Here is a 23813-nt window from a genome sequence, read left to right as displayed (position 1 = left end):
TAAAGTCCAGAGCGCTCAAGTTTCGGCAGTGGTACGTTTTTTCTCATGTAAAACACTATTTTCTTAGGTAATGACTGCAATAATATAATTGAATTGGTAAATTCAAAATTTTTCAAAATAGAAATATTATATGTTTAATGATCTTTAAGAGACAAGCTATCTGATTGTGTGCATAAAGGTCCCAAGGTCACAGTAATGTATTGACTATTCATAACATTTAAAATACATTGAGTGCAAGAGGGGTCCAACTCCAGGACTTGAGCCTCTTTTGCATGGATTTAGCTGAATGCCTGTGACAGACAGTTTGGGGTCATAGAAAAAGTACAGCGAAGGTATGACACAGTCGAGACGTATCAAAAATGGGATGAAATCATTAGTGAAAAGTTTGAGGTTGTCTCGATGAAAGGTACAGATATGCTTGATTTCAAATTCGACCTTGGTCAGTTTTATAAAATGTCAGAAAGGACGGAGAGAAGTACACAGTCAGCAAATACAAGGTGTTCAGATTTAGTGCAGATCTTAGAAATGACATAGAGGTTTCCAAAAATATGTCTACTCAGGTCACAACCAGATTCCGCCTTCTAAAACCCTCTGTCAGGGTTGTTACATACCCAGAGGAGCCACTCTACAGTGGGCAACTTGGTGTAAAGGCAGCAAAAGTAAAGGATGTTCTAAAATTGGCAAAATATCTTTCACCAAAGCTCAGCAGTTCCTCAATAAGTTAACAGTTTGTGATACTAGGGGTGAAGACAAGTCTGACTTTGAAGATTAGATATCATTAGAATGATGTACTTCATTGATAACCTGTCCCCTTTCAGAATGAAAAACTCATTTTACTGGCAGTTATCATGTATCAGAACAATAGTTTAGATATAAACTGATGTAATACGTGTTAAAAATTGACAGAATAAAACATAAAGATATTCTCAGATGATAAATATGTGGTATGCCCATTCTCTTCAGATTTTACTGTTGTTTAATTCAAAAAGGGCCCAAGTCCAGAGACTTTGGTTTGCCAAACCTCTGAAATTAAAAAAAAAGTGAAGTGCTTTTTTTATAGTTTTTTATATTATAGCATTTGTAAGCTGTGTACTGTTGCTATATCTGGGTAAAGTATGAATCACTTGGCATAGCCTCCCTTTAAGATAAGCAATTAAGTTGATTTCCTGCAAAAACATATTTCTTGGACTTGGACCCCTTTTGAAATCACCGATTCAATTGCATTGTGCAACGTATTATACTCGAGTCACACGAATAGAACTGGAAACTTTATTTTCAAGGGATAGAGCATGGTTAAAACACAGACCTAGAGAATATAATAGTTATTGTTATTACCTAAACTGTAAGTAAAAAAATAACAAAAACACGCCTACTATCAAGTTTATGTAATTCAGTTATGTACATTTTGACTTGCATGAGGTGAAGGCAGGATAGAGCTATCCCTTTCCAACAACGTTAAGCAATCAGTCAGTCAGATATTCACGTTGACAATTTTTTTGGTTTTGTGAAATTTATGTTCTCACTCTAACAGCTTTCTCAAATGTTTTGGTGGCTTGTTACTCCGCATAACTAATAAAAATATACTCCACTCTGCCATTTATATTACAATATAGACATTCTAAGTTCAACATGTTATCGAGAGCTCTTAAACATTGTTTCTGGTATAAAACTTACGTTATATATCGAAGATTAAATTGTTTTTGTATTTCCTCTTTCTTACTTTTCCTTTCGTCAATAGTGTAGATTTAAAATTCCATATAATAAATATATATAATATGAAAATCAACACATAAACTCTCAGAGAAACATTAGATTACGGGAACTTCGTAGTAAAACCATGATTACGGGATCTTTCTGGTTTATACATGTATATTTAATGTTCGAAAACACTGATTTTATTTTGCTAGATGTTTTTTTACATGATATAATATAAATTTTGAGCCTGCAATTACTTTATTACAGTTAGACATACTCAGTCGATCATTAGGCTTATCCACAGAAAATAATAACCAAAAGTACAAGATTTTTATGTTTTAGTATTATTTGAATTAAATTACTGAAAATCTTTAGTGGTTATTTGATAATCATGTCACTCAGCTTAAATATTTCTGTTCTGTGCTTTAGTTGTAACTAAACAAATGTGTCCTTCAACATAACTTAAATATTCCTGTTGAGAGCTTTTTTATTTATTTCCAAGAAAAATTTATCTGAACAGCTCTTCTTATGTTTTATTTTATATAGTTAACATTTAGATAGATTTAAAGATTTCGTAGTTAATTAATCTATTGCATTCTATTCGTGTTAGCTATTTCGTGTTAAATAAATTTTAAACAAAATCCAAAGTTTATATGTCTCTGTATAGGTTTAAGTAGATCATCTTGTTAAAAACATGTTGTTCATTAATTATGCAAAACATATTTCTATCGAGTTATTATGCAACCCGTTACACCAAACATGCTCGCCTTTTCAGCCGTGGGAAGTTATATTGTGACGATCAATTCCACTATTCGTTGGTACAAATGTAGCCCAAGAGTTTGCGGTGGGTGGTGATGACAAACTGTCTTCCCTCTAGTCTTACACTGCTAAATTAGGGACGGCAAGCACGGATAGCCCTCGAGTAGCTTTGTGCGAAATTCAAAAACAAACTATAAACATTGTATTGGATATATCAAAATTTAAACTGATAAAAAACATCCTCAGAGTAGGTATAGTTTTATTTTGCTGACTTAAACATGTACACATTTAACCTACAAATACATTAGTTCAAGCCAGATATACGAGTTTATAAATCTTGTAACAGAACATCGTTTTGTTTCTGTTAAAAAAGAAAAGAGTAGACACCATATGGAGTATTTATATGAACAAACTATTTACACAAAATAAAATATATAGTAGGAGCTAGTAATTTTGTTCTTTAATGTACTTATATTGTTATAACATTCAAGTTGTTTGTATACTAAAATTTTAGAAAACATGCTAACCTCTAGATTTAACTTAGCAAATTGTGAAAGGTTGACCATTTTTCAAAGTGTTCTGAGGCATTTTCTTTAAACTGTTCTTGTATTGTTCGATTACTGAGACATGCAGGTGAATAATGTTAACATATAACTAAACTTTTAATGTATACTGTTTGATCGTTTTAACTACAAGCTGGGCTGATTTCAATAAACATTTTATTAGAAGTTATTTTAACATACATGGAAGTCATTGTGTGGTGTTTTTCATTCTTTCTCTACAGGAAACGATTTTTGAACGAAGGGTGGCAGTGGACCAATGAAGGGAAATGAAGGGTTGGAAACAGATTGAGGTGGTTTTATAAATGTCTCCGTCTTTATAAGAACATGCCGAGCAAGAATGTGGAAACCCATGTTGTCGGCGCGATACTCCGTTACTCTCAACACTCCAAAATCATCCAGGTAGCCCCACTTTCCCAAGATTGTCCCATTTTGGTTTCTTTCTTCCTCCCTAAAAGACTCGCCCTTTCCGAGGCCTGTGTTAAATTCAAACTTATATGATCCAAGCCCCCTGTGATCCTTCCAGATATCAACAACCTGTACGTTTTCAGGTAACGATGTATCTGAGTGTTGGTCAAAATCAGATATCGCTGTGGCCGCTTTGGAATTCGCTAGTAAAATCATTGTCGAAATAACAAACATCTGTAAAAGAAATTAAAAATTAAAACATCATAGGAAGTTGTTTATAACTGTTATTTAAAACTTGCAACACAAAAAAAATGTTTTATATTTTAATACAAAAAAAGTACGGTTGTTTAGTTATCATTAACTAATTTACAATACACTAAAATAGTATAGTCTATTTTTATCAAGCTGTTGGAGACACATATGAAAACTCTTTCTAGATTTAAACCTGCAAAAATATTGCTCATCATTACTTATACGCGTTACGTAAAATGGAATTGCTTGATAATAGAATATTCCATAATTAAGAAATGGTCAACATTATAATCACGTACTGAAGTAGGGTTCTTAGAAAAACACATTTTCCTTAATTAAGGTTTCTAACTTTATCTAATAACCGATGTCAAATTTGTTTGAATTTTGCGCAGAGCTACATGAGAGCTATCTGCGCTAGCCGTCCCTAATTTAACAGTGAAAGACTAGTGGGAAAGCAGCTATCATCACCATACACCGTCGTAAATAGTGGAATTGACCGTTGCGTTATAATGTCCCCACGGCTGAAATGGCAATCACTTTTAATGGGATGGAAAATCTAAATCACGACCCACAGATTCCGAGTAGAGTGTCCTAACCACTTGGTCATGCCCAGATGCAAGCGTCACGAGGGTCATCGATATTACTTGTATTGCTCTAGATTTCCCAATGAATAGAAATTAAACTAGAATTTATTATGATGTTTTTCATTCGCCATTAAATCCAAATTTCCTATGGTAATTTAATACTTAAAAGTCCCACACAGGGAGAATAGAAAACACTTTTATTCCAGGAAATTGTGTTTTACTTTCTTTCATTATAATAATAATGTGGGTTGTATTTAATGTTTTATAACCATATTGATTTTAGATTTCCAAATGTTTTGTAAAAATATATCCAAGTTAAAACTCTGTGTTTTAGCTGTAATATATGAAGACTGTTTGTTTACATCTGGAAAGAAGAAATGAACTAAATAATCACTCTACTTTTAAGGAATTAGAAGATGAAGAAAAATATCTTACCCAACCAAACAGAATCATTGTATTTTTCTTTCTACGTTGCTGAATAGATTGATACATGAAATTTCGTATATTTGAAGCTTTTAATAAATTGAAATCAATAAAACTACACTTCCGAACTCGGTAAACTCATTAAAAATGCAGTAAGACGAATGTGTAATAAACCAACACGAATACAATTATACCATCGAAACGGCAGTAAAAACTCAGATACAGATTTTCATTCCGTTACATAATTTGTCCGTATTTTATTATCATCCCAAGCAAGTTCCTTACATCCAAGCTCCCATCTATTTTTATACTCGCGAAGGTGGTTTTAATGGATCCAAATATCAGCCGTCTTCACTATGACGTGAACAGAACTCGTTTATTTACGATGACTTGTGACCTTCTGATTGGTGCAGCCAATACATTTGCAACATCTAATATTTTCTCTCCTCCTTATCTGCTTCTTTTTCCTTTTCAACCTGTTGCAACCGCGTGAAAAGAAAAACAATACTAAAGAATGCATCAATATGCTGTCTCTAAATGAATGTTGGTATACGTCAAGGTTATACAAAGGCAGTCATTCAAACATGAAGATTAAAATATTAAGAACCTGTGCTGAGAAACGATGACACGTGACACGATTCTGTCAAGCTCTGTCGTGATCTTACTTATGAAGCAAACTATAATCCCCTTTTTTTTTCCAAAACACAATTCATTATATATATCCGATCTTAAAATCCTCGCGACTCGATTTGGGAATTTTCTATATTAAGGATTTAGGAAACACTGAGAGAAAACATAAAGGTAAAGATCTAATATTTAGCATAATCTAAATCTTGTATCCAGCCAATGGCGTTAATTAAAAGTTTCAAACCACCGCCCTCCATATGTGTTTACTGCAAATATTTGGCTCGTAAAAAAATAATCTAATGCGTATTATTTGTTTCGTTAAAGCGCAAAGTTCTACAGCGGGTTTTTTCTTCTTGAGTTGTACCCACCGAATGGATCGAATCTCATATTTTAGCATTATAAAGTCTGCATTATTTTGAGAAACTACCAGTAGATAGGAAATATTCACTTAATGGCTTTATTTTCAACAACTAAGTTTACTAGTCATATATTATTTTTATTGTATCTAAAACTACATTGATATTTCTTCTACAGATCTGATACTTCAATGAACTGAAAATCTTTCAGAACTTGCAGTTTTTATTTATAATGGCTTCCTACAAACATTAAATAACACCAATTTTAGTCATGTTCATGACACTAAGAAAAAATTAAAGTGTTCTAGTGATATTTGTCAAGAGAAAACAGCAAAATTACTGCTATACGGCAATTTGTAACCAGTAACAAAAGACAAATGTATGACTTAATTAATTAATTAATATAGGTGTTAGAAACAATGGAAACATTTAACTCATATAATTCAACTTTCTTCTATTTGATTTACAGAGAAATTTGTGAATCACATTTTTGTATATAGATGTAAAAAGGCATGAAGTTGAATAGAAAAAAGTTATTTTTTGTACGTTCATTGGATGATTTTAGTGCTTGGCAATGCACAGATTTGGTATTGACTCAGTTACATGAACTGTCGCGTGTGGAATAGGACAAAACTTTGTCTTACGCTGGGTGTCGCTCCGTTAGGATTGTGTTGGAATACATGGAACAAAAAAACATAGAAATTATGGACTCATTAGCATAAAGTCCTGATCTAGGAAGCTTACAAGAATCTTCTTGAGTGTCAGTGGCTCCAGTATCTTAACTGATCACACAAAGTCTGGCAGATTTGGATGTCACGAATTGCATTATGATTTTCCATAACACCATCTGACGATTGATAAAGAACGTCTCTTTCATTTGATTTAATATAACTTTTATCCCAAATGTAGAATTCCAGACGAATTGATTTAGACAAGGTCTAGCTTTAACTATTTGCAAATGGATGATACTTATGTTTCACAGATAGCAGCATAATGAATACATTGGAATTTCGTTTTGGAGCTTAATAAGAGTGCACAATATAAAAGAGATGTTGAAAATGGTTAAACAATTAACACTGTCTTCTTTAGTTATTTAATTATTTTTCTTCAATTACTTCAAACAGCAAATAAACTTTCATCTGTCACTTTTATAAACTGTATATACGGTCCCAAAGTGATAAAAGCAGCATCTTTTTCTGTGCAGCTATGGAAAGTTACAGTGTACCATCGGATTTGAAGTTCGATCCGATAACCATGAAGCCACGGTTTCTCAGGAATCAGACTTTTCTTGACAATTTTCGTTACAAACTGACCTGACGAAAGAAGAACGAATGTATAATATTTCTAGAAGTGTTTTTCATTTATTAGAATCCATTTTGTTTATTCCTAAAACATGCGATTGGCTTAATCACCACTGAGGGGCAGTCTTATTAAATAAAGTTGTTAAAAACATAATAATACAGATTTCAACAAGATGGGAGAAATCATAAGAACTTTGTTATGTTAAATCATACACAAATTACTATAAAAACAAAATAGTTATAGTCCTTTATAAATTAATTGTAATGCAAAGCTGTGCAAAATATAATTATTATGCGAAACATGTCAAGGAATGTGGAGTCATAAAAGTAAGTCTTAAACAAAAGAATGATGTATTGAGACTCATTATACATGAAATAAATGTTCGTATATATCAAATAAAATAAGAACAGAAACTGAAACCTACAGCGATAGAAATGCGAAAGGATGATGGTAACATGCGTTACGTCACTTCGAGTAATTCTGTTAAGTTTGGATAATCAAGATGTCACAAGAGATTAGGTACTTCCCCCTTTTATATCAAAACAAGTCCGGTTTGCTTCGGTCACGGATTGACCTTCCAATGTATTAACTATAGTTAATGTCATGTCAGATCAGTAAGTTGGATCAAAAGCTTAAATAAAATACCCGTAATGAAACATGAATCAAATCGCCTGTTATTAAAGCTCGTGAACCAGATCGGTAAGATATGGTTAAAATTCAAGATCAAAGCAACGGAGTATTTTATTGGTTAAATACGTTAAATTTTCAAACATATGAAAATGTAAAAACTTCAGTATTTTCTTTTAAACGATCCAGAAAATGCAAAGAATAATTAATAACTAAAAACTATATTATTGCATATAAAATAAAATGACCTAATAAAGAAAATGCCTTGAGAAACTGGGTCACATAGAATACATAAATGTCATTGCGAAACATTTAATAATTAACATATGTGAATTTTCTTTGAAGTATTTTTTCAAACTTCAACCTTAATTACGCTGAAAATTATATATATATTATTCACACGTGTTTCTATAGATAGTCAATAAATCATGTTTCTTAAAGTCGGCAATGATATTTGTCCATCTGACCCTAAATGATTATTTTAATATGTCTAAATCCATATGATGTTTCAAATTCAGTATTCTGTATTTTACATCATTGTTTATTAATGACCGGTTGCACTTAGACATTTAAAAACTACTGACAATAAACTATTCAACGTAAGTAGTTTCATACCTAATTTTTCGGATTTTAAAAACGTATTTTTTAAAATGATTTTGCAGCCGAGATCTGATACTTGAACTTAAGGTTTTGTTAACTTTGGTCTTCTTGCAATTGTGGACATTTTCTTAACAATGAAAGTATCGGCCATAGCTGTATCAGGGTAAGAAACCACAATAGGCATAACCATAGCAACTAAGCCTGTTCTCATAGATATAGGGCGAATGATGGCCAACATAAGCCAGAGAAAAAGCGGTAACACAGGAGACAACAGGGCTAGTAGCAATCTAGGTGGCAGGGGCATCTAGACTATAGCCACAGCCCTGGCTTTAATGATAGAAGGGTTAACGTAGTTCGTGACTTATGCACTACACTCGTTAAACTCAATCAGGAGCATCATCCACGTAAATAACGTGGTCACCTGAATAGACAGTGGGAGTCGGCCAAGCTAGTTAAAACATTTTGAGATTCAGTCTCACTCTGGAAAGTAGTACCAATAATATAATCTTTGCTGTGCCATAAATTTTAGTTTCCTAATCTTTGTTTTCCATAATAATTATTTTTAAAAAAATTAAAATTATGTAAGAAACTTGCATATAAAGGCAGAAGACTTGACTTTTTTCCATAAAGTAAGGATTTGGATTTATGGAAAACATAATTGTTATCTTGTTTGGTGTGAAGAACATTGATTAGGGGTGAGAAAGGTGCGCGAGTTCTTTTTCAGCTAGTGTGGAGACTGTTCATTTAGGTATAATTTTTATGTTTCTTCCTTTTTTTGGTCTTTAGAGTGGCTATGCAGGTCCATTTATAACAGTTTAAACTAACTCACTAGAAAATTCAACTGATGTCTATTGTATAGACCACATTCTGGTAAAATGCTTTAGTTTTATGTTGTCCATTTGCGTAAAGCGGTATTGGTTTTATTATCATTAAAACCGACTACAAAACTTGTTTTGATTTTTAGTAATGCATAAAGACTGTCCCTGATTTCAAATAAATACTATAAAGCTATGCTTTCCTCTCTTACAGAACAATTTACGTTATTAATACAAATCCAAGGTTGATGCGTGATTTAGGTTCGGTTTGGTTTGAATTTCACGCAAAATATACGAAGGTTATCTGTCCTTAATTTTGCGGTGTAAGACTAGAGGGAAGGTATCTAGTCATTACCACCAACTATTGGGATATTATTTTACCAAAGAATAGGGGGATTGATCGTTACATTACAACAACACCAATGCGGGAAAGGTGAGAATGTTTATGGTGATAGGGATTCGAACCCTCGACCCTTAGATTACGAGTTGAGTGCCTTATCCACCTGACCATACGTGATTTATAATCTAACTGAATAAAATATCTGTTTATTCTTCTCTAAGCGAGAACTATTTTTATTAGTAAATAAATTTATAGATATATTACTTTGACAAGCATGTGAAAGTAGTTTGGTAGCAGCTGTTTATTTTTTTTTCTCTCAGGATGTTATTCAAATTTGATTGCAAAATATGATAAAGAAACAAATGTCCCGCACATGATTTAATGTTAATCTTATAAATATAAACAGACAAACAGCAATATAAGATCATGTATTTGACATGATATAATGGGAGGTAAAAAGGATTACGAAATGGGACTTAACCCCTTCCTTTTTTACTCGTGGTGTGTTTATACATCGATAACAATATGGGTACCTAATTGTTGAATCAATGCATTCTAATTATTATAAGATTTTGCTTTTGGACAAGGCATATTCTTTGTTTGATCAGCATATCAAATTAACTACCCTATTCACTGAGTTAATATTTATTTCTGATTTAAGTAGACAGATAGGTTTTATCAGAGCTTACTGATAAGCACAACAGGCAGCTAGAAGAAGAAACGAAAGCAGAAATACATTGAGAAAATCTTCTTGTTGGACACAAAGGCTGCAGGACATAACTAAAGGTTACCTCAAAATTTGCATCAGATACTGAAAGATGAAAATAAAATGCTCGCGGACAACGTTTCATCATATATACGTCATCACTGTGTCTTTCATTCTGCTTCAGACGAGCTATAAAAGCAGACAAACTTCCAGAACTCGACATCACAATCCAGCTACACCGGCGAACGGTTTGGAAAAGTAAAAGAGTGGCCATGAAGGTAGGGAAATCTAGTTTAATCTTACAGCAATTTGTATGAAACAGTTGACTTTACTTACCTTTTGAACTGTGAAAACTTTATTCCATACTAATATTAGGCTTGAAATTGGTCTTGGCTATCCTATACTAAAAACTAATTTATACCATTAACCATTTCTTTGAGTTTTTAAGTGAATAGTATCATTCAATATTTTCATAATTTTTATTATCAGATTTTGATGCTGTGTGCTCTTGTTGTCGCTGTCCAGCCTGTTGTAATTGACCTCCTTATCTGAAATACTATGGAAGTATTCAGTATCGTAACCAGGACGTAAGTACAGTTGCTATGAATGCCACTCTCTATATTCACCCATATAATGGAATGTTATTTAAAAAAAAAAAAATGTCTTCTTCAGAACTAAGGCCAACATAATTAGACAAACAAGATTAAAGAAATTGTCTCAAAAATTAATCCCCCTAAGAGTAGGGTTTAAATGTTATCCTTATATGTTGACTCTGTTGGTTCTGGATTTCGGAGTTGGCGAGTTGGGTTTGAATTGTTGCGACACTGTAAAATGTATAAGTTGTAAGTACGTTATTAGAGTGACAATCAATCTTTTATCGTGGCCAAGGTTAGGGGGCTCAACTCGCGATTTGATGATCGGGAGTTTGAATCCCCCTCTCACCAAACATACTCGCCTTTTCAGTTGTGGGAGGTTTATAATGTTTCTGTCAATCCCACTATTCTTTGGCAAAAGAGTTGGAGGCAGGTGATGGTTAATAGCTGCCTTCCCTCTAGTCTTTCACAGCTAAATTAGGTACGGTGGGAGCAGATAGCCCTCGTGTAGCTTTGTGCAAAATTATAAAAACAACAACAAATATTATCATGGATGGTAGGCTGCTGCATTTTAGCTGCCTAGCGCCTGGTCAGTAATTCAAAACTCGGGACGGCAGCAGATAATCGCAGTAGCTGTGCCATAAAGACAAAAAACAAATACAATATATACTTACACAGAATACATTCATTTGTAAGTTTAAGCTCGTGAAACATTGTTAAATAATATATTCTTAGAATTGTAGTATTATTTCAGCGGATTATAAGTAAACGTTTTTTTTAATCTGAGCAGAACATCGGAAACTACAATTTCGGGTATAAGGAGCGTCATACAACCGGTTCCACCTTCCGCAGGGAAACTGGGGATGCTTTCGGTAACAAGGTCGGCTCTTACGGTCTGATAGACGCTGACGACCGCGTCCGTGTCGTTAACTACGTTGCTGATTCTGGTGGTTTCCGTACCAACATCTTGTCCAACGAACCTGGTGTAGAGGCCAAAGATCCCGCTAATACTTCTATCAACAAGGCCGAGGTCATAGCTGACCCTTTAATCTACTCTGCTGCTGTCCCAGCTACGGCCTATGCTGTGAATCCTGTAGTTTACAACTATGGATACGGTTTTGGTTATTATGGTGATGCCCAATGGAGTGCCACACCCTATTACAACTATTACCTATATTATTGGTAAACTATTATGAAACTCTGTGATAATCAGGTGTGCGTGATTATATATATATATATATAATATTAACCATCAAAACCAAAAACTTTCAATGTAGTTTTTTTTTACTTTTTAGTAAACGGTTACCGTTACATACAGTTGATTATTCCTATGTAAAGTCGAGACAGCTTAGTGTACTCTGTAATTATTCGCACTTCCATTCTTGTCTTCTTTAGTTCCTTTTTTAAATTCAGTAGTTGGTTCCGCATATTTTTTTTATTTAACGATATTTTTTCTCGTACTTTTTGTTTTAATTATTTTATAATAAGCCATACGTTGACTACTGTGTTATAGGCTGTATTCTAAAAGTGTATACCTTTGGCACAGAATAATAATAAAATAGATAGTCAGGGGTCGTAAAGACTGTTTCACTTCATCAAATAATGATAAAATTACAGCTATTAATAGAACCAGGTTGGCACTTGGCCTGCTGTAAAATAGTGAAGTTGAAAGAAAATAAGAGCTATGGGTTTTGGTTATTTACCAGTTTTCGGCTTTGAGACTGAATAGCTGGAAAGCAACATATAGAATGGAGTTAGAGCAGCTTTACCGGTTAGCTCTTCATTCTAGCTTATGGTGACCTGTAGAGAAGTAAACTCAGGTTATTTTGTACTGATTTAATACTGATGTCTGTGACATATCTGCATACAGAATGCTACTGCTCTCTCCAATTCCATAACACTTTTTGTTCCTGAGAAATCACTCATTGATTTGTCTCTTTTCACTTTATTGATTGCATAAATAGTATTCTATGTTGAGCTGTTTATTTAGCTATGTTTTCATTAAAAACTTTTATGACTCAAATACATATAAGTAGTGTTGTTTTCTCGTGAATCACCTGGTTGTTATCTAATCAATGGAGTTATCTAATCATGTGTACATGAGCAATGTCACGACACAGAAACGAAGTGTTGTAATGTGGAACCAAATGATGTATAAAGCTCCACTGTGGTAATTATACACGTGAATTAGGTTATATACTGCTTTATAGCCGGGATACTGGGCTATATTTCATAAAATGGAAAGAGAATTTAAAGATTTTCAATATTGAAAATAAAAAATTTTGAAATTATACTCTCAACGACAGTGAAATCTTTATAGATAACGATGTTGTATATTACATAGATGGTCACAGTAATTGTTAAGAATATTTTTAATATAAAAATATACGTTCTATCGTTCTTACAAACCAAAAGTAAAAGCAAAAAGCTCATGTTACTATTTCAAGATTAAACTATCGCCAAATTTAGGTCTACCTCTTAACTAAGGAATAGCGAAAATAACATTACATCCTACACATTGTTGAAGAGGACAGCATGTTATAAGCAAATATAAGAATTATATATGAAGTTATGTCCACTAAACCTTTTGATTCGTTGCTTATTATAAACATGATTGGTTTATGTAACCGTCATTTACTACTGCATTAATCCAGCATCTGCATAGGAAATATACAGATATGCATATATGACTGTACTAATGGTACGATTTAACCGAGATATACTTGATTTAGTATTTTGCAACTGTCGTAATAGATTTCAGAGAATCTGTAAGATTTGTGTACCTATTTATATTTTAGGTTGTCCAGAAAAAAAATTGTTGTTTTAGAACTGCGAAGTTTGGAAAAGCATAAACCAATGTTGTAAAACATGCTGTAAACAAAGTAAGCACCATTTGCTTCAACACACTTTTGCCAACGAGTAACGATACTGTTTATGCCCCTGCTGTAGAAATCAGTTTCTATATTCAACAAGCTCCCTGAAAGCTTCTTCTGCAGCTGCCTGGTTTTGGAAGGATTTATTGTTTAAAAAGCTGTCAAAGTGCTTGAAAAAATGAAAATCTGTAGGGGAAAAGACTGGGGAAAAAGATGGATGAAACAGAACCTTGATTCCTAATTTGTTCAATTTTTGGAACGTCATCCTTGACAGGTCTCATAATGCTGATTTTGTTGATCTTCAGTCAGCTCATTTAGAACCCATTTATCCAACATTTTAGATTTTCCAATTGCATTCAGGTGGTTAGTACTGCTTGATTTGCTTGTGCCTAGCTTTTCTGCAAACTCACGTACTGTTGTGCGAGGGTCTGTCTCAACTGCTTCCCTTAATGTGTTTTCATCTAAGAATGGCTTCCTTTTACGACCTCCATGGTCTTCGAGACTTTTATCTTCATGTCAATATCTTTGGAACTAACACTGAACTTTACGTTCAATAACAGATCCATGGCCGAATGCCTGGTTGATGTTCCATGAAGTTTCGGTAGCTTTTCGTCCAAGTTCGAAGTCAGATCAGACGAAAGTCTTTGTCCATGCTGCCTTGAGGGTTGTGAAACTTACTCTGAGTAGAGTTGAAACAGCAGACAATTAAGACACACTGTAAGCAACAAAGTTGGATTAAACCAACCAACCAACCAACGATAAGCTACTCAATATTCAGCTTTTAAATGTCATCGTGAAAATTCCGACATTTATTTCTGGACAACCTAATGTATTGAAAAATGGACAAACTGTCATATCTCTGTCTTTTAGATGTTGTCTTGAAATCAGTTTTGTTTAAATATTTGTTATTGTTTCAAATTATTTTTTCTTTACAATCTGACTTTGAGTTGGTTTTAAAATTGTTAAGTGTTATAAAAGGATAGGCTGTTGAAAGGCCAGTTTAAGGAAGAACTGAAGAATTTTTGGCATTTAACATAAAGAATGGCGAAAATTTATTCTGTAACAAATGTGAAATCTTTATAAGTAATTGTATTGTAAATTATTTAGATGGTCACCCTTATTGTTGAGAACACTTTTGATATAAAAATATACTTTCTATCCTTCCTACAAAGAACAGGTGAAATGAAAAGCTTATGTCAGTACTTAGCCATTAGAATTTAACTTAATATCAGGCTGGGTAGTTATTAAAAAATTGTGCGATTAACATTACATGTTCCCTATTGTCGAAAAGTGTGTGTGTGTGTTTTCTTATAGCAAAGCCACATTGGGCTATCTGCAGAGCCCACCGAGGGGAACCGAACCCCTGATTTTAAGCGTTGTAAATCCGTAAACATATCACTATACAAGCGGGGGGGGGCTTGTCAAAAACAACCGCATGTCATAAAAAAGCAAAACAATTATATTAGGTGTTATAGCCAATAAATATTTTGACTCACTAATTTTGTACACTTATATATCTTTCAGGATATTCCATCTGTAGTAAGTACATTTTGACGAAACATTTAAAATAATAAATAAAACTCGTAGCAGGCATTTCGATTTAACACTTTGCATCTCAAAAAGAGATGCAAAGCAATCGAGGGCGCTCAGAAGAGACCTTCTCTTCGCCCTACTCATGAAGTTAAATTTAACTGGGCTAGTGATTAGTAATTAATGGCTAAGACGACAAGATTTAAAGTTAAAGAGATTATGTTGCAATCTGTGGCAAAGGACCGTTGGTGGCCAGCGAGAGGCTAAATATTGACTTTATAAAAAAAAACAAAATTATATATGTGTGGGTTGAGTCTGGCATGAAGCTGTCTTCTTCCGTTTGGGTCGCTGCTGGAGAGTATCGTCAACGTTGGTCAGAGTATCCTTGTCTTTCTTCATAGCATTAATTGTAAAAATGCTGCTGGCAGCAGAGATAATAAGCATACATGGACATGAAAAGCTGGACGAGATGTACACTGAGTGACAGACTTGACATGTTGAGGATTAGTTGGTCGGGGAAGTTCGGCACTAAAATGAAAATACTTTAGAGTACATCCGTGGTTAAGTATAGAATCAGCTATCTGTTTATGCTCGGTCACGACTTTAACAAAGTTAGTTGGTAATCATGTGGCCTTATAATGAATTCTCTGGGCTGCATAGAGTTTCGTGGAAGTTAGTTTTTCCAGAGAATATTGAATTTCAGCTGGAGTTATAGACAAATGAACGTTTTTAATAAATACCGAGTACAAAAAACTGGAACTTTTAGTAGAAGAGCACTGGACGTTGATACTTGCATTCCACGGTTTACATAGATAAGCGTGGTCTTCGAGTGTTGAAGGATGCAGTGACATACCTCCTCGGTGAAGGATTCCTATTTTTCTTGGATCAACTGGGACGTTGGGTTTGAACTGGTCGATGAAGGCAATAATCTGACGAGGGGAGAAATCCATCGGTAATCCGTCAAGAATTACCGAGGGGACTAATGATCTTAGCAAACATTTAAAAAACGCAAACTAACGTGGCAGGGGTTTAGTTTAGAGAAAGAGAAATCAGAAGAATTCTCTCTCCAACTGGGGTGTTCAGGAACATTGTGGTTCCTCTTCATCCCTTTTCGTGGAAGGTTATTGAATTTATCTGTTGTTTTTTTTACTCTTTTTGGGTGAAGGAGTGAAGTTGGTCATAATTAATATTATTCATGAACGAGGCAAAGGTAGCACCGGAGAAAACAGCCAGAACTCGTCCCGAAAGGCAGATGACATAGTAAATGTGAACATAAACGCGAGTCGAAACGACCCGATTCAGGGCATGGCAATAAAGTTGCGTTGGCTCGGATCTAAAGATCCAACGCCTAAGTTTTTGCTGTAGGGGGAAACGGGAGCGCACCGAGAAAAACCCACTTTCACAGGACAGGCGCCGAAAGATTTACCTGTCCTGTGCCCAAACATTTAAAAAACTAATAGATGGTCTTATATATTGTCTTAGAGTATGTTATATGAATGGTTTGTTTAGACGTTTTTACTCCTAGAATAACCTAGTTTTCATAAAGGATATTTTGAAATATCAATGCAAGACCAAACTAATTAATTCTTGTGTATTTTTTACAAGATAAAATATCCAGCTAAATAAGAAATAAACGTATCGCTCACTCTGTTATCCATTTTATAATTTTTCACGTAATTTTGCTTGTTTCAGAATTTTGTACCTCTTGTTAACAATTCTAGAAAACATGTAAGAATTATATATCTACTTAAGTATATTAAAATACAAGCATACTGCCATATTCCTCTGATTTAGATGTATCCTTGGAATCAGTTTCCATTTAAGAGTTTGTAATTCTTTTACATTGTCTCATTTGTACCATTTGATTTTAATATTGTTATAAACTTGGCTAGCGTTATAAAATAAGTAGCTGTGTAGAGACAGGATTATTGGAGAACTTAAGGGTTTTCGTTATTGGAAATAAATAATCGTGAAAATTTATACTGTAATGATAGTGAAATCTTTATAAGTAAATATACTACAAGGTTATGAATGGTCATACTTGCTATTAATAATACTTTTAATATAAGTTATGTGGTTCGTACAAATAACAGTTTGAAGTGAAAAGCTAATGTCAGTACTTGGCTATTAAACTGTCGTTAAATTTTGGACTACATTTTACTAAAGTATAGTAAGATTAACGTCACATCCTGTCCACTGTCGAAAAGATTTTTCCCTACCACAAGATAAAGAACAAACTTTTTTTGGTTGTATCTTGTTCTCGTAGTTTGTATCCAACTGATAACTTACGTGTCGTCTGCTCAAAGTTCATGTAGGATAAACCATAACGGGAATTTAATGAATATCAACCCATAGATTCAAAAACGTGAACCACGTTTCCTTGTATGGTATACGTACTGAAACTGTAAAGGATCCATGCTATCAGAATAAAAATATGTCTTCAAATTAAGAATACCATAACGGAATGTGAGATAATAAATTATATTTTTATTTCATTATGATTTTACTTTCAGAATTTAATGAATATCAACCCATTCGAAATATACCGGTAAATGAAAAGTTCAGGTGGAGTTTAATCAACAAATATTTGGTAAATATAACTATAGCACAAAAATTATTCCAAAATACACTTTATAACCAAAATAACGTCTTTCTCCACCATACTATAGTGGATTTTGGTATTCACTAAACATTCAGCATAAAACCGAATATATTTACTCTTTAATATTAACCAAGGATACGGAAAATTAAATATACGTCAATAGCATTCTGTTTCTCAAAACTGGGAGGGTAAGTAATGAACGTATTTTCTCTTTCTTAGCAACAACATTAGGTTATGTATATGGAAGTAGCACAGAACGTAACTTTTAAACAACAAACATCTAAGCCACCAAGATGTAGTACAAATTCTAGAGCATGTAATCCTTTTAAAGGAAGAAAAGTAACACTGTTGTGCATAATCTTAGTATAACTGTGCTGGTCTTTTAATTTATCTGACAGGCAAATCCTGTTGACAGTTCAATATCGTTTGATTCACGTAATAAAACAAACTAAAATAAGACTAAATTATACAATAATGTATTGTTAGGGTCAAATTAACGTTAATATAAATCTGATTTGCTTGTTTGCTTTCAATTTCGCGTAAAGCTACACGAGGGCTAGATGGAAGGCAGCTAGTCACCATCATCCACCGCTAACTCTTTCACTACTCTTTTACCAACGAATAGTGAGATTGACCATCATATTATAACGCTCCCCATGGATGAAAAGAGGAGCATGTTTGGTGTGACAGGGACTCGAATCCGCGACCAGCGGATTATGAGTCGAGTACCTTAACCACCTGGCCATGCCGGCCTGAGAATCTAGTATATACCAGTTTGTGTAAAATTTCTGCAAATCTGCAGTTATTGTACAACAGATTACATAACTTAAGAAATTCTACGTTTTGTTTAGCACAGACTAAATTTTTTTTCTTTCTCTTCTTCCTCTTCAAAGAAACTACAAATACTCTATTATTGGAGAGAAAACCTTATAAACTACACCCTTGTGCAAATTAATTGAAACAAGTCGGAAAATTATGATTTTTTTAATTTTTTGCGTTTTATTTCTGAGAATCCAAAAATTATTCACAAATTAATACATGAAATGACCGCCTTTATTTTTCAGAAGATCATTAATCCGCTTTGGCATCGAGTCAACGAGTTGACTGCAATCTTTACTAAATTCTGGATCGTGGTTCCACACTTCAATTAGCTTATCTTTCGTAGTACAGTTTTTTTCCCTGAAGTCTTTCTTTACAAATCGCCCAAAGAGTTTCAATAGGATTTAAGTCCGGAGAGTTTCCAGGCCAGTCCAGCACCTTTATTCACGTTGTAGGCATAAAATTCTTCACAAGTTTTGATGTGTGGCACGGAGCCAGATCTTGCTGAAAAATGCCAGATCCATCTGGAAATCTCTTTTCAATTCTGGAACGACTCTTCTTTGTAAAACTTCAATGTACTATGGTCTTCGCATCATACCTTCTACGATATGTAAACCTCCGACGCCATAGTAGCTGAGAAAGCCCCACAACATCTTCTTCAAGGAATGTTTTACGAACTGATTGATGTGAGATTCTCGAAGTTTCTCACCTGGAAATTTGCGAACATGCAGACTTTTTTACCCTGTACGAAGAAATGAGTCTCCTCATTGAATAACACCTTCCTCAATTGTTCTAGCGTCCAGTTTTTGTATTTCAGACCCCATTGATACCGTTTTCTCTTCATTGAGTTGGTAAGAAGTTGTTTTTTGACTGGTCTCCTTGCCATTCTAATGCAATTTCGAATGACGTAATAGTCTTCGAAATTCGTCATATATCCCAGAAATAGATCGACCATACTGCAAAACACAGCTAATGACGCCGTCTGTGTGAAAAAATGACTATTAAAGGAAATCAGCGGGTCTGGTGAGCCTACACCGGCCGCCATGCTGAAAATATTGTAAAATGACCATTTGTTTCAATTAATTTGCGTGAGGTGTATAATAACGCTTGTATAGATTTTACATTCAATTGGCCACGTATCCCGGGACGTGGCTAAAGAGGGGAAATCTTTACACAAGCTATACGATAGTGTGTAAAGCTGTTCTATCTCACAGTATGATGTCAGCCATTCTGTATTATTTAAGTTTACTTTTCATTATCTAGCCTCATAACTTTCTTGAATTACATGCGTTAGGACTAACACTTATTTTACAAATCTTTCTTTGCTGGCTCTCTAACACAGATTTGAATAAGGAGAAATGTAATAACTTCTGGACTACTGCACAGATTCCGCTTCTCGACTCTAACACCTAAACAATTGTTGTGTTATGATCCCTTGTGGAATACTTCAATTTTTTGTCAATAGTTATAACATTCGCTTCGTGAGTTTAATTGAAGTAAATTATAGAAGAATATCACACTAACTGATGCATACCAGACACGTTAGAAAGTTAACACGAAGTTGAACTATCCATATGTATTACTGACTTCAATAATTGTATTTTAAAAAGTGTGTACAAAATTTCTAGACCAAAAACATGGTAATAATTTAAACATAAAGTAGTTTTTATTGATCCCAAATCCTGTGAAAGAGAATAACATGAATGTACACTTAGATTTCTATTCCTTTATAAAAGTGAACAAAAATTGATATATTCGTTTTTAATTATGAAGTGACCTAAAATACTTTCTTCAGCAGTTTAAAGTATAGTCAAGATGCATCTTTACATATGTACATACCAAATGCTTAAAATTTAATAGGTCTTATGAAGACTGGAGAATAAAAATTTGATGGCTCGTTAAAAATTGCAATGATATTATAGGAATTATTCACTCTTCTATATGGATATACGTGTATCAAGTTTTCTACATTTTAAACTGGTTGTAGCACGGTTTTCTGTTGTTTTTAGCCAAACGTTATTAGGAATGTTTCTTTGGGTCTATCTTACACCGATGTTTAAATTTACATCATGACAGAGGGTGAAATAAGTCTGAAGAAAAGAAATGAAAACCACTTAAAAAGAATAAATTATATCTTTTTAAACACCTAGTAAAGAATAGTCATTTAATCAGATTATTTTATTTAAAATACGTAAATTCTAATGTTCAATTGTCCAAACTAAATCTTATGATGATTGACTGAGTACTACGGTCATCTAGTGAGCAATTTTCACACTATCATGAAGTAACGAGGAGATTTTTTTTTTTTTTTGTACTTACGATTTCTGAAATTGCCTCTATTACTTATATAGTCAGAAATTCGTCCAGTAATTTTCTTACATTCCATAATACGCCAAATGAACAAACGTGTGTATTATATGCTTTGTATATTTTCCTTTGGTTATAATTATTATTGCATATTGTATTTGTACTCAACTACTTTACGAATAGACTGATTTGCAACACATTTGTTAGTTTAGAAACATACGAGAAACTAATTAAAAAACATTTTCGATTAAGTTCGCATAATTGCCACAAATTTTCTATACATTAAGACATTACTTGTGGCTAATATACTTGCTAATAGACTAAGTGATTAATACACTAATTACTTTTCTTATAATACAAGTACACCTCTCTCCGTTTTCTCACTGTTCTTCCTCACAGAATAATAATGATCATGAACATATTCGTTTCAGTTAAATTCTGTAATTTTCGTTAATCATTCAACAATGGTTTCGCTTCATTTTTGACGGGTTTTACGTAATATTATAATTTTGTTTAAAAGAATTCTTCTTATAATATATGAACAATTACTGGCTGAATTTCGTATTCATATTACATTAGAAAAGCGCTTAGCAATTTTCAAATGAATTAATGTTCTTATCTTTGTCATAAAAAATTAGTACTTTTGAAAGTACTTTCATAAAAATCTTTCAAAGTTTTCTCCTCGTATTTTGCGCCAAAACAATCGAAAACGTATTTTAATGAGTTTGTTTTTTGGAATTTCGCACAAAGCTACTCGAGGGCTATCTGTGCTAGCTGTCCCTAATTTTGCAGTGTAAACTAGAGGGAAGGCAGCTCGTCATCACCACCCACCGCCAACTCTTGGGCTACTCTTTTACCAACGAATAGTGGGATTGACCGTAACATTATATACCCCCTTCCCGGCTGAAAGGTCGAGCATGTTTGGTGCAATGGAGATTCGGATCCGCAACCCTCAGACTACGAGTGACTTAACCCACCTGGCCATACCAGGTCGCGAAAGTAAAGCCACATAGAGTTGGGCGAAGTAATCATGATTTGGGTCTAAGTCAATTCGAATAAGGTACACTACTTTACAGATACTAAATACTAAATAAAGAGTTTACACTCTTTAAAAATATATAATACTTCGTAGGAGGCAGCACACAATTAACATGAAATCAAGAAAATGCACTCTATTTGGGCTTTAAATCGACAGTGTACTTTACCTAAACAAATAATGTTTTTCAAAGGCAACTGTTTTTTGTTCAGTTAGACGGTAGTGCTTTCAGATATATGTTCGTGTTCTAAATCGTATAAAACAGTTGCAACATTAACTTGTTTCTTCTAGAACTAGATGCATATATGTATTATATATATGTATGCACAAAAAGAAAAGATAGCAAAACCCATGAATGATGTAAATATATACATATATGTTCTAACAACTTATTGTGTACAAGATTGATGAATAGTTTCATAAAGCACAGAGTTACATCTTATCCCGTTAGACATACCCCTACTTCTGGTTGATTGGCAATTTGCCATGGGTACAATATAACAATATTGGTTTTCTTTAATAGAAAGAACCAGTATCCATTTAAAAAATATAAAGTTAAGCCGGTTTACAACTCCGAGATGTTTGTCACACCTAATAATAACAGAACATGATACATCTAGGCCAAGCCAATAGAAATGTCAAGAGCTTTATTTCCGTTTTCGCTACTTCGTAAAATTTCTAGTGTTAAATAACAGCGTCCCACTATTAGAAAAAATGTTTAGGACAGATTCTTTAATAAATGTCATAAAATGTGAAATTGATGAGCCTCGTTATTAACATATGTCAATTTTGATACCAAACATCAAACTGATTTGTTTATTCGTGATAAAGCGTGAAGCAACTTAAGCTATGTTTGCTGTGCTCACCACAAGTATTAAAACCTAGATTGTAGTGGTGTGAGTCTCCAGACGTCGAAGTGAAGTCAACATAAATGCAAAATTGAGATGTGGATTTGTCTTGTTTCTTTCTATACTTATTAATTATTTTATCCTTTGTTAATCTGAAAACAAAATGAAATAAATGCGTAGGTTTCTGTGTATCTACATCTTGACTGCTAAAACAATCCAATAGTTTAAGACTTTTAAGCGTGATCCAATAAAAGACTTTAAAATCATTTGAAGGGGTTCTCGTTTTTCTTAACTAATTTTAATAAACATAATATATTCAATTCCATAATTTTCGTTTCATTATATGGACTTAGCGCTTGATCTGTAATTACAGTTGTATTAAGTTATTCTCGTATGTAAAATTAAACCATCTTATTTTTATTTTACAATAAACAAACATCACGTCTAATAGACAATTGAAGAGCTTTCCGGGTCTTGATCAGGCGCAAATGTTATGTGTATTGTTTGTTTTTTGTTTTTGAATTTCGCGAAAAGCTACACGAGGGCTATCTGCGCTAGCCTTCCCTAATTCATCACTGGTCATCACAACCCACCTCCAACTCTTGGGTTACTCTTTTAGCAACGAATAGTGGAATTGACCGTCACATTATAACGCTCCCACGGCTGAAAGGGCGAGCATGTCTGGTGTGACGGGGATTCGAACTCGCGACCCTTAGATTATGAGTCGAGTGCCTCAACCACCTGGCCATGCCGGGACCTTCAGTTTTGGAAAACTACTAAAGTTTATTTAATCAAGGAAAAATGGTTAACGATTTTCAGATTAGTAAAAATAATTTTCAAATGAATTAAGTTTTATTTCATTATGACCAAGTTCATATGATAAACTTATTTGTGATACTGGAGTGACTGTTATAATGCATAATAGTAGTGTGGAGTTTATTATATTCTGATTTCTATTTCCCCCCTCTTTGAATCAACATTTTTAAACTTCCTTAAATTAAATTTTGAAACTTCAAGAGCTACAACTATCCTAATAATTATTCTCTAACTTATTATTCATAGTTGCTCGTGTAGATCTAATCTCGTTCCAGATAGTTAGCCCAGGACGTATTTTTAAGTTGAAATTAAACGTCAAACGAATGCTAAGTACT

General features: G+C 33.6%; 1 protein-coding gene and 1 pseudogene across 2 annotated transcripts; one reads left to right on the top strand and one right to left on the bottom strand.

Moving 5' to 3' along the window:
* Window positions 1-3156: 3156 nt before the first annotated feature.
* Window positions 3157-5080, bottom strand: LOC143229294 (uncharacterized). The gene is made up of 2 exons (XM_076461425.1): window positions 4694-5080; window positions 3157-3656 (listed from the first exon to the last, which is right to left on the bottom strand). The coding sequence occupies exons 1-2, from the start codon at window positions 4748-4750 to the stop codon at window positions 3222-3224; spliced, it is 492 nt and encodes a 163-aa protein (XP_076317540.1). The 5' UTR covers window positions 4751-5080; the 3' UTR covers window positions 3157-3221.
* A 5513-nt stretch (window positions 5081-10593) lies between these two features.
* On the top strand, window positions 10594-12875 carry LOC143228349 (cuticle protein 14 pseudogene; annotated as a pseudogene). Its single transcript, XR_013015320.1, has 2 exons — window positions 10594-10641; window positions 11438-12875. The product of XR_013015320.1 is annotated as a cuticle protein 14 pseudogene (transcript).
* Window positions 12876-23813: the final 10938 nt, after the last annotated feature.

Source organism: Tachypleus tridentatus, chromosome 10 (assembly GCF_004210375.1).
Source record: "Tachypleus tridentatus isolate NWPU-2018 chromosome 10, ASM421037v1, whole genome shotgun sequence".
Taxonomy (NCBI): domain Eukaryota; kingdom Metazoa; phylum Arthropoda; class Merostomata; order Xiphosura; family Limulidae; genus Tachypleus; species Tachypleus tridentatus.
This window is presented reverse-complemented; position numbering and strand designations above follow the sequence as displayed.